The 12138-nt window shown below is 49.2% G+C and overlaps 1 protein-coding gene across 2 annotated transcripts; it reads right to left on the bottom strand.

The window, feature by feature from the left end:
• Nucleotides 1-1502: 1502 nt before the first annotated feature.
• TAB1 (TGF-beta activated kinase 1 (MAP3K7) binding protein 1) lies at nucleotides 1503-10968 on the bottom strand. Of its 2 annotated transcripts, none has more exons than XM_057388672.1 (11): nucleotides 10247-10968; nucleotides 9360-9496; nucleotides 9024-9177; nucleotides 8332-8418; nucleotides 7651-7789; nucleotides 7046-7159; nucleotides 4490-4601; nucleotides 4239-4383; nucleotides 3650-3872; nucleotides 3204-3360; nucleotides 1503-2198 (listed from the first exon to the last, which is right to left on the bottom strand). In XM_057388672.1, exons 1-11 carry the CDS (start codon nucleotides 10343-10345, stop codon nucleotides 1991-1993), a joined length of 1575 nt encoding a protein of 524 aa, XP_057244655.1. In that variant the 5' UTR covers nucleotides 10346-10968; the 3' UTR covers nucleotides 1503-1990. The 2 variants fall into 2 exon arrangements, with proteins under 2 accessions (XP_057244655.1, XP_057244663.1); XM_057388680.1 differs by having other exon boundaries at nucleotides 10291-10967.
• Between the last annotated feature and the right edge of the window lie 1170 nt (nucleotides 10969-12138).

Genomic DNA, 12138 nt, shown 5'->3' with positions numbered 1-12138 from the left:
GGATAAAATCTTTTCAACTTCATTTTAGTCCCTACCAGGATCACTCTATCCTGTTAAATAGCCACACAACAATCTGGAGGCTAGGACCTCCAAGGTCAAATGACATTTCAGAGCAGACCTGGACAGCAAGGACAGGCTGGGCTCAGATACCTGAACTSTCTGCTCCCTAAAGGGCAGAGGCAAGGGCAGAGGACAGGGCTGAGGGACTGCCAGCCCCTGCCTTGTTCAGCCTCGGGGACAAGGCACCAACCCTCTCGCAACTCTGCTGCCTTTGCCTCCACACACCGAACACCACCTCCCTGGCCAGGTTCAAAGGGTCTGGCATGTTCAGCACACCCAGCCTTCCAGGGAACTTCAAGGGGGCAGGGAAACACAAGCTTCTGCAGGCAATCCAGCAGCATATGGAATCCTGAAGGGCAAAGCCGTGCCAGCAGCACCTGGAGGGACACAGGCAGAGAGCCACCCACCTACACACAAGGGATCCCTGCTGTGCCTTCTGAGGAAAYGGGCATTTCTCACTGCTTTGATCCTGCCCACACATTTCTCAGTGAACTCGGGTCTTGCCTCAGGGCACTCAGTGCTGTTTAATTTATCCAAAGGGATAAATCCCCCTCTCCTACTTTCCAGGCTGGCATGCCACAAGTGCCTCAAACCTGCACACATCAGGGCTTGTCTACACACCGGCCTTAACTACAGCATCCCCTGCTACACCATCCTAATCCCCTCCCATTCTTTCTAAAGTGACAAATCTGGATGCAAAAATTAACACAGGAAGGAACCCCGGGCAGTTCTTCCTCTTGCCCCATCTCCTCTAATCCCCTCTAGCCCTCTCATGGCTTTGCCTGGTGCCTCATCACAACTCCCCGAGGTGCTGAGTGCTGCGGTTCACCCCCGAGGCCTCCCGTGTTTGCCGGGGAAAGGCTCGCGGGGAGCGTCGCAGGCTGAGGGGACGGCTGGAGCAGAGAGGGAAGAGCCTCGCTTGCCGCCTGCCGTCAGAAATCTGAACTCAAGAGGAAGATGGCCGTGATCCCGACGCCTCGGGCAGCAGGTCCAGGCCTGGGCTCACCCGGGTGTGCAGGCAGCAGGACCTCTCCCCTCATGCCTGCACTGATGGGAGGGTGCTCATCTGCATCTTTAAGGCACCACGRGAGAGTTGTGACTTCCAGATGTGCACTACCAGGTGCCTGTACAGGGAAACTGCATTACAAACTCCGCCTGCCCTCTACAACTTTCCAGATGGCCTGCATTAAGGGAAACAATGTGCATTTTACCTACAGAAAACAATAACCCAAATTTATCGTTTGACTCCGAGCCATAATTCTGTGCCAAAGCCCAGCAAATAAGTAAACAAAGTGCTTATGCTTTTAAGTTGCAAGGTTTGAGGTCACTTTTTCAGCAGCTTTCCTGCTGTAAGGTGAAACCTGTTCTGGAGGAACAGGAGGTTTCCCCAAGAGGTGCTGTCACACCCACACATGACATTATAWGGAAGAGAGCAAGCCACAGAGGTGCCAATGACTGTAGCTATAAGTTATTTATTCTGCAAAATAGAGGTATCTTCTATGGAGTTGAACACTGGAATCACAGCATTATGAATTGAGTTGTGGAAACATTATGACAGCACATACACACACACACGCAGGCACACACGTTTACACCTACACACGCGCACACACGCAACCTTCGTACAGGCCCCGACTCCTGCCTTATCCACAAGGAGCCCTCTCTGCACCTTTATTTGCAAAAACCTGTAGTGGGCATTGCATTCAAGACCCCTTCCCCTATTCACAGGGCTTCCCATGACAGGTCAGGATTGGGAGCATGGCACAGGTAACACGTGTGTAGTGCACAAGATCTCCTTCCCAGTGTCCAGCACATCCTGGATAGGAGTTAGCTCTGGGCAGAACGCAGCCCTCAGTGGCACACTCTCACTCTTGCCTCAGTCTTTGCTCACACAGCTGAGCACAAGGTGGCTGCAGGAGGCAGATACATGTTAAGACACAGTCAGTGCTCCCTGCTCGCCATGGTCCATGTTCCAAAGCCGGTAAAACTCTGCAAAATCCACGTAGGGCTCCACACGCCCATCCTCATCTGGCTGGAGCGAGTGRGTGGGTCGGGAGCGGAAGAGACCTCCATCTGAACTTGAGCTGCTGCTCTGCGTGTGAGTATTGGTTGACTGCAGCGTCACAGTTGGGCTTTGGCTAAGGAGGGAAAAAGAGAACATAAACATCTTTATTCTTCTCCACCTGATGCACTGAACAAGAAAAGCACCAGAACAAGCACCAGTTACTTCACAGATCAACCTATCCTAGCAGACAGGTAAAAAGTTGCAGTCACTTGCTGCATGAGTGCAGTACAAGTTTTGAAAACTGAATGGAATTGACCGACATCAAAGGTATCTGACTCACATTAACTGTAAGGCCTTAAGTGCAACCAGGCATCTGAGGAACAGAGAGGAAGCAGAAAAAAAAGGCATGCACTCTGCTGGCCTCCCCATAGACAGAACAGTACGAGCTTTACAGGAAGAGTCTGGCAGCAAGGAAAACTATTCTTGCATGACCTGTGCTGCAGCCAAAGCAGCTCTAGTGCGTCAGACTCATTGTTTCTGGAGCTAGAGAGCACAATACCCACAGTGCTTCTTCACTGTGCAGAGTGTACACATCACCCTGTGCCAAAGGCTCAACCTAAACCATAGCCATTAACTAGTATGACCCTGCAAAGGGGATCCAAAGAGGACCACGTTCTAAGCTTTATCCACTTTTTTTTTTTCCTGGGTACTGCCTGTAAGCAAATCCAGCAGCGCAGCCTCTCCAACAGCTTTACAGGTGACCTCCACAGTCCCTCTTCCTCACTAAAATCAAGGGCWCCCCCACTCCCTCTGTGCACAGCACCCAACACACTTGGCACACAAGATCCAAAGAGAAGGGCTGCTCACTCCCTGAATGCCCTCCACGAACAGCAGCAGATGCTGCTACCAAGGCATGTCGCCAGAGCTTCAGAGCTGTTGCTTCACTCATTCCCACTCCTCACACAATCTCTTTCCAGCTAACACATTATGCTGGCTGTCAATACTGTARCGGGGGGCATGTTCCAGATAAGGGAATGATTGACAGGTAACTGACAGCTGTCTCTCTCTGCTTTTCAGCCACTTTACACAGTGTGAGGTGCAGGGAAAAACTCTGGGTAGCAAGAGAGCAGGATTTTACTTAGTGAGGGTGGGGGTGGCTTCATCCAGAGTTGAGCTGCTGTGGGCACCATTGACCATCTGGCCTTGGGAAGGCATGACAAGAGACAGAGTGACACTTGTCTTGCTTGTGCTTTGGGAGCTGGAATACGGCACAGAGACTGGGTAGACACGGCCTCCTGAGAAGGAAGAAAATGAGTTATCAAATGCAGGTCAGACATGAGCAACTGGRGGTGCAGCACAGCAGGCAAAAAACCCCAAGAATTTATATCAAAGTGCCTTTCTTAGATGCTGTACTGTATCCTGTCAAATTGTCACAGATTTCACATCTCAAAAGCCAATAATCTGTTTAATAAGAAAACTCCTTCTACACCAACTACCTCCTCTCCCAATATGAGGTGAACGCTGGATCAATCAAGAGATCTTATCTCCCTCCCCCCATTTTGTTTCAATCTCCCCCCAACACACCTTGTGTTGGTGTCAGCGTGGGCTGGCTCATCTCACCCAGGGGGTACCCAAAATTCCTCACAAGCAGCGTCATGTCTTCGTGACGGGGACAGAACTTGGACCGTTCCCCACCACTGGCAAAAGTGTCACAGTGAATGCGCTTGACCCGGTCCACTACTGCTTGTGCCACAGCATCCAGCGATGTCTGCTTGGCAAATTCTGTGGCTATCATGGCTGCAATTTCCTGAGCAGAGAAGGGGAAAAAAAATCACTAGAGGAAAGATGTTTTGGAGGAAACCTTTTCCTGCCATCTAAGAGTTTTTATGGCAACTCATCAAACTGTGATGCTTGCCTGTCTCACCTGCTGATAATGTGTCTTTGTACCTTGAGTCATCCCACTCCCTTTAATGGGCTACTGCTAAGGGACAGGGAGCTGCCTAGAAGAACTGGCTTGGCAAAGCAACTCCCATATCATTACAGACTGGAATGGGGTGGCACAGGCATTCAACCTGGCCAGCACTGACAGGACAGATGAGTTCAGCCTGTACGAGCTGACACTGTTGGAGTGAGTCAATAGCCACGGGAAAGTTTCCCTTGTGAGCAGGCTCACCTGGTTGGCCTGCCCAGGCCCATGAGCTGCCTCCAGCGCTTTGTAGAGCCCTTCGGACATGAGCACCAAGAAGCCAGTCACCCCATCCAGTGAGTGCCCTCCATGGATCTCAGGCTCTGCTATGATGGGCTTAGATTTAGCAGCACTGGAAAGAGACAGCAATTTGGTATTTAAGGGTGACACAGCAGGTGAGAATGGAGTGATCATGAAAAAAAGGTGGGCTTGAAACCTTAAAGTTGAATTTTTCTGACCTGAGTAGTTCAATATCAGTATAGCCATATTTAACTTTGTAATCTCCAATGCGCCGAGTGCTTTCCTGCCCACGAATCGTTCCCACTTGTTTTATTTTCCCTGCATCCAAGCCTGCCAGATTGAAAACAAAAAATGTTCCATTAACTTTGTGAAATTTGCAGAACTTCCTCTGAGAAAAGAAGTATCGACAGCTACACAAAACTCTAAGACAAGAAGCCAAAGAATCATCAGGAGCTAAACAAGGAGAAAAGGARTAGCAGTTTGGAGTGTTCAAGGGACACCAAACTTTTTATTAGTGTTTATTAGTTCCAAGCTGGGAAGGAGAGAGGAGGAGGGAGACACGCACAGCCAACAGGCATACTCTGCAACAGTTGGCCCTGAGACAACACCCACATCCTGGTCCAAAGCCACGGGCAGCAATAGGCCTTGGTGCACAGGCATGTGCTGAAAAGGCAGGGGAACATCTGCACCTKTCAGCTCTCGACTGTGTGAAGGGAAGAGAAGGCAGGAACAAGGTAAACATGTGAAAGATTATGCTTTTTGTTCCACCTATTACTGACCCCTGCTCATAAGCTCCACCTGGTAATTTCACTAATATATTAGACTGCAGAGAGAGGCTGTGGAATCTCCCTCACTGGAGATATTCAAGTACCTGTACAATGTGCTCTGGGATGACCCTCCTTGAGAAGGAGCTTGGACCAGATGACCCCCTATGGTCCCTTCCAACCTTACCCATATTGTGATTCTGAGAAAAGGATAACTATCTACAAGAGGCACTGAATTTGCTCAAGTGCTCAAATTAATCTGGGCTACTCCTAAAATAAAAACAATGACCAAGCAAGTATTTATTTAAACAAACTTTTGGGGATATACCTCTGGCAGGGGCTAGGAAGTAATCCCGTCTTGAAGAAGGTTCTAATAGGGACCATTTGAGTGCAGCTATTTGAGACAGGACTTAAGAGCAGATGAGCTRCTTACCAGGTCTGTTCTGGCAAACCCCTTTCCTCATTATACTTAGAGCTATCAGCCAGAAATCATTGAGATTTTATCTAGGGATAACTGTCCTCAGTACAAGGTRAAGGTGGGGGTCCAGCTGTAACTCTCTTTTTGAGTCAAGCCAAGCCTCACTGCACAGATGGTTCCACACCTACCTCAGCAGTAAGACACAAGTCCTCCATCTGCTGCAGACCACAGCTGACTCATCAACATGGCCTGGCTCATTTGCCAGCTCCTGGAGGAGCTGGGAGGTACACACCGTGGACAGACAGAAACACAGGGAGGCTCAGAGGATGCCAGAGGGGTCATGTCTAAATCACAGCAACTCTCCCAGTGCACTGAACAAGCTGTGATGTGCTGCCTGAAGAACCACAAAGGCACAAGACTTCTCCCAGCCTTCCCTCAAGTCAGGGGTGGCACAGGCACCATCATGGCAAATGCTATCCCCATTACCCCATATCACTGTCCTTCAACCTAGCCCTACAACAACCTCCCTTGGGCCCCCAAAACAGCCTGTGCACACAGTCTTGTTCTACACAATCTTCCTTCTGCTGGGACTGCAGGCAGAGCACCAGTGCTGTGCCAAGTTAAGGCTGATATATCTAACAGATCCCTGCTCGCCTATGGACTGCAGCTAAATTCTGCATTTTTAGCAGTAAAAACACAGTCCAAAAGTCTCTTTCCCTGGATTCTTGTATTCAGTATTCTGTTTCACAGCACATATCCCTAGTGCAGAAGTAAAAGTGGGAATGAAAGAAAAATAGAATAAAGTTAGACCTAGCAGCAGAAATTACCACATCAACAGCCTCATCAGCTAGGAATACACCTGTCACATGAATCTAATGAAGAATGCCACCTTATGTCTACCTACATAGAAGTACAGGACCCAAGTATCTCAATAATTTGGTACTAGCAATCAAACAAGTGGTCTGGGTTAGCTCTAGACCAAGAAAGAAAACATGTCAAACACTGTAAAGGAGAAGAGAAATTGCCTACAGCAAAATGTCAGCATTAAGAGTTCAATAGTTACTGATGTGAGAGCCGTAAATGCCAGTGCTTGGCCTGGCTCTGTCTGAAGTGAAGCTGKTTTTTTTCAGCAGCAGCTTGTACAAAGGCATATTGAAAAGTACCATCCTGAGGGTGAGGCATCACACAGGACTTAAAGCAGCGTAACTACGGTTTGCCGCCACAGAAGCCATCATACATTGTCCGCTTCAATTCTACCCTCTGGCTCTGTGCTTCCACTCCTGCCTTCCTATTGACTACAGCAACAGCTGGAGGGCAAATCAATGCCAGTTTGGCAGCTGGACACAAAACCAACACTCAAAACTCGAAACAAAAGCATAGTTTTCTGCAGGGTCAGTGAGATGAGCTTACTCCTCTATGGCCTCAGAATGGTCAGAAAAGCAAAAAAAGAAGGCACTGAACTTGTCATCTGAAAACACAGCAAGCTTCTTTTTGTGGTTATTTATTGTTCCAGTGGCTTGAGTCATTCTTGGTGCCCCAGAAAAACAGTCATGCGATATTTTCAGCTAAGAACATGAAACCCAAATACTCACCCAGCTGAGAGAAGCGAAACAGTTCATCCTCATTCTCTGTTGTATGGTCCACGTTGAGCTGAGTCACCTGCAGCCCATCCACTGTGGACTTGCAAAGCAGTGCCCGATTGGTACCTGCAGTGGGAGCAGCGAGATGAGGCACCAGATAGCTCTGCCGTTAACAGGGAGAACATATCCAAAGGGAAAAGGAACAGACAGGGGAATAAAGACAGAAAAGAGAAAGGCTCATGTACTGTCTCATCATGATCTCCAAAAAGGAGCCTTGCTAGCAGCATAGTGGGCCTGCTAGGCAGCTCTTCATCCAGATCTGAGCCGATACCTCCCAAGAAAGTTCTCTATTTCTCAGTGAACCTGCACTACTCCCCTCAACCCATTTCCCCTCTGTTCTTTGCCATACACACCACATCAGCCAACATCTGCATAGAGCGTTGAGAGTTGGGATAGAGAGTCAGACTGATTTCAAGTGCTTGCATATGTAGCAAGCATATCACTGCTTGGCTACAGACCAAAGAAACCATCCCCTACATTCAAAATTCTTTTATTTCCTAGAACCCCTGCCATCCACAGAAATGCCGAGACCGAGCCACTGACAAAAAACAACTCACCCACATTGGCGATATACAGCTTGTTGTTGAGAACGACAGCCACAATAGCCATGGCTCCTCCAGAGATCTCCTGCTCTACAACCTTTAATCTCTCCACAATCTTCTGGTACTGAGGAGGGAGCTGGTGGTGAGGGATACCCTGGAACCCAAAACGAGGGGGAAGCTTAAACACACATTCCACAAAACACAAATCACATCTGGAATAAAAATTCTGTAGGGACGAGATTCATCTTGACATGTCTTAGCTTTGTGTCATGCCTGTGCAAGACCTATTTTTGTTCAATCCTAGCAAATGACACAGCTTTGATTTGGTTCTGAAGAGGACAGTCCAGTATACCTGAAGAATAGAGCCCACACTTGCCCAGATACCATGCAAAATTTGAGCCCTTGCCTCTCATCTGCATTATATGGCTTTGTCATGGAAGAGCCATCTCTGATACTCTCAGTTCCTCACTCAGATAACCAATGACAGGTCTAAGCAGGCCAGTATGAGCACTGGAAACTCTTGGCAAATGGACCAAGGCACTTGCTTCACTTCATGCAAGCTTCCAGAAGAGAACCACAGAGAAGTAACTTTCACTTACAGCCTCCCTTGGACCAAACTGACTAATATGCCCAAACCTCATCCAGGAATCTGGAAGGTGGGCCCTTCAACAATCTCTGCTTCTAAGATTACATTACCTCTGGTAGTTGAGACTGCAGGCTGGCCTTCTCTGCCAAGGCATCATCGATGGACTCCAGAAAACTTCTTTCCACCACATCAAAAGCCTAAAAAACGCCATGAAGAGAAACTAAGCTCTTATCCAATGCCTACAGACCTTTGGGGCTACCCATCCTCACTTCTCTAAGACCAGCTCATAAGAATGAATGATCTCTGTACATACAGACATTCCAGGATCACATAAAAACAATTGTTTCAGCACAACTAGTTAATAGTTTGTAAAAACAACCTTCAACAACTCAAAACAGAAGACAACACCATAAAAATTATATTCACAGTAATGTCAGAGACCTATCTGATCTTGTGTGTTGATCCTGTCACTCAAGAAAACATGCTCACAAATCCATCTCCCCACACATTAACTTCTCCCCTTCACTCACTGTCATCTCTTTCACAGGCTGACTTGTTCCTACATGTACAGGGAAGACTGGCTGCAGCTTCCTGGAGAGCTCTCAGCACTGTGCTAACACAGCCAGGGGACAGATGGGTATGAGGCGGGAGTGAAACAAAGCACTACAGATGCTCAGGATGAGTGCAACTGCAACCACCAGATGTTTCCAACCCCCACAGAAACCAGATGCTGCTCCCCTGATGGCAAAGCGGAGGTGGTAGTGCAAGAAGCAAGAGCTGCTCCCACTCAAACCTTCTTTACCTGCAGCAGAACTCGACGCACATCAGCATCACTGTGATCAGCATGGAGCTGGCCCAGTAGCAATTCTGCAGAGAGCCTCTGACCCACAAAATTGGTGACTCGGTTGCCATCATAACCATTGAAGACACCATAGAGGTAGCAGTTGTTCTCACTCCTGCCAAGAGAGCAGAAGCAAAGAGGTCACAGGTGCCTGTAGACACAGATACAAGTAGCATGTTCCCACAGACACCTCTTGCATGCTCAGGCCCCACCCTCTTCTTCCAAGACTTGTATGACAAATGAAATACCTATTTTACCGGTCCTTGTGCCAGCAGGAATCGGGTGCAATCCACTTACCTGAATTTTAACCAGTTATCTTCCAAGGGATGACCCTCTGTCCCTTTGCCATCTGCACTATAGGAACGGTTTGGAGCTGAGCCCACCCCAGAGAGATGGCAGGATGGTAAGTCATCTGTCCAACTGGGCTGCTGTTCCTGGCAGAGAGGAAGAGGAAAGAGACCATGTAAACCCCAGGCAGCCTGAAGCCAGGATCGTGATCCAGTACAGATTACCGGTCCACCCCCATCCTCTTSTCAACCCTTCTCCCTTTGCTAACAGGATAGTAACACAGCCAATAACTTCGTATCTCCCCACTGCAGAACAGGATCACTTATCACTTYTCCCTGAAGCTGAGCTCTAGCTACACTTCGGCTCTTGCTAACAAGAAATCAGAAGTGAAATTTGCATGCAAGTTTTGCACTCCATACAGCACAGCAATAGCTTAAGCTATTCCTATGGTGAATCAGATCCTCACGCACCCGTGGGACGGGTGCACAGGGGAAAGTTCTGGATTCTCGCTGGATGGACTACTCACCCAGGACAAGGGACAGAGGCCTGCTGCTGCAGTCAGCAATTAGCGAGACATCCCTGGAGCCGCCATCTCCCGCTCGGCCTGCAGACGCCAGCTGCCCCCTCACACAGCGAGGTACCCTGAAACCCTCTGCGCTGGCACGGCCTCCCCCAGACACCTGTAGCCCACCGTGCGCTGCAGAGCAGCGGGACCGCCCTGGGTGCGGATCGCTGACGACGCAGGGACCCCCACAGACCGGGATCCCCTGCCCYGAGGCGGCACAGGGGGCGAGAGAGCAGCAACCCACCCCCCACCGCGGGGGGGACCTCCCCCTTCCCACACGGCTGCGCGGGGGGCGGGTGAAGAGGAGGCCCGGGGACTCCCTCGCACCCACCTGGGGGGTGCGTGTGCACGGAGGGGGGGGAAGATGCCACTCACACTCTGCAGCAGACTCCTCCTCTGCGCCGCCATCTTGGAGCGGGAGCGGCCTCATSCCGCCCGCCCTCCGCCGCCACAGCGCCGGGCCCGCTCAGCGCCGCCCAGACCCCGCCCGCGGGGGAGGCGGTGCCGGGCGGGGCCGCAGGGAGAGCGCACAGAGCCGGAGTGCGGGGAAATCTACTGTCCTTACATCTTCCTTCTGSTCTAGGCAGAGTGCAGACACCTCCATTTCTTACCTGTGGCCTTCAAGTGTGTGAGAATGAAGCAAGCACCTGTTGACCGCCACTGCCAGCGTGTGTTGTGGAGGAGGAGGAAAGAGGGGCAGGGTTGTGAGGATTATAGAATCATGGGATCATCAAGGTTGGAAAAGACCTTTGAGATGGTCCAGTCCAACTGTCCACCCAGTACTACCACTGTAAGCCCTAAACACCATCACCCAGCACCAGAGTCATTTGCCTCTTAAACACCGCCAGGGATGTTTCATCCATCACCTCCATGGGCAACCTATTCCAATGCCTGACCACAATAAAAATGGAAAAAAAAATTCTAATATCTAATCTGAATCTCCCTGTCTCAGCTTAAGGCCATTTCCTCTAGTTCTCTCACTGCAGGCACAGCAGAAGAGACCAGCCCTGACCTCTCTACAAACTCCTTTCAAGTACTGTAGAGAGCAGTGAGGTCCCCCCCCCCCCCCCAGGCTCCTCTTTATACTAAACAAACCTGGGTCCCTCAGCTGTTTCACATAGGACATATTTTCTAGATCTCTCATAAGCCTTGTTGTCCTTCACTGAACCTGCTCCAGCATCTTAATGTCCTTTTTAAAGTGAGGGGCCCAAAACTGAACATAATACTCAAGGTGCACTTGGTATTGTGAATCCTGGATCCTGTTAAATCGGGTCACCTTGGGTGCCAGAAAGCCCTGAGGTAGCCTGGTGTTGAAGCGGTTTTCTTAGGAGTGCATCATGTTCCAAGCAACCTCTAGGGAAGACTCAGCCCAGGTACCAGCTCTCAGCTGTATCCTGTTGTATAGACACCACATCCATGGCATCCATGTCTCAGCTTAGAGTCTGTCTCTTACCCTTTCTCTCTCTCTTTTGCCGGCCATAACAAGGATGTAGTTGGACCATGCCCTCATGGCAGCAGTAGGAAGGTGTCTAGAACAGATGGCAAGTGGTTCTTAATACTCACTGCAGTTTGGAACAGTTATTGGTAGTCACTGAAACAGTGAAAAAACAGTGAAATCACTTGTCTATATTGCCTGAGCAATATAGACAAAATCAGAGATCACTGATTTTGCTCTTGTTTAAGATCCTTTCTTGGCAAACGTAGGCTGTTTCCATTGAATCAGCACAGCTGGAGGAGGAGGGAAGACATGAGATTCAATCTCACTGCTTTCTCAATATTGTAAGTCAGGAGAAGAGCCCTCCAGGAGTGTGAATGGCATTATCYTAATGTGAGTGATGTCCAGCAGTCAGGCTGTGGCAGTGGCAGCTTGGGAAAGAGCCCCGTGTGTTTCCCTGTGTGTATTGTGGCTGCAGGGGCTCCAACATGAGAGACGTGCAGTTTCAGTCATGGGTAGCAATGCACTTGTGGTGAGGATGGGAGTGTCAAAATCATCTTGACTTCCAGCAGTGGTTTGATAATCTTATAGTGACATCTTTGTGGCACATATATTTGATTTAGATGCACTTCAAAAATAATTGCCAGTTAATTAACCCCATTCTATGGAATAATATCTTTTGCTGCAGGGGTTTCTGCCAGAGGATTCCAGCTTCCTTTCCTGTAAGTCCTTTGTCTATTGTTTTTTGACATCTCTTTCTTCAAAATATACAGATTACAGATCCTTCC

This window comes from Malurus melanocephalus, unplaced genomic scaffold (genome assembly GCF_030028575.1).
Source record: "Malurus melanocephalus ecotype Western Australia unplaced genomic scaffold, MMel_1.1 scaffold_17, whole genome shotgun sequence".
Lineage (NCBI taxonomy): Eukaryota > Metazoa > Chordata > Aves > Passeriformes > Maluridae > Malurus > Malurus melanocephalus.
Note: the sequence above shows the minus strand (reverse complement) of the source record. Positions and strands in the feature narration are given on the sequence as shown.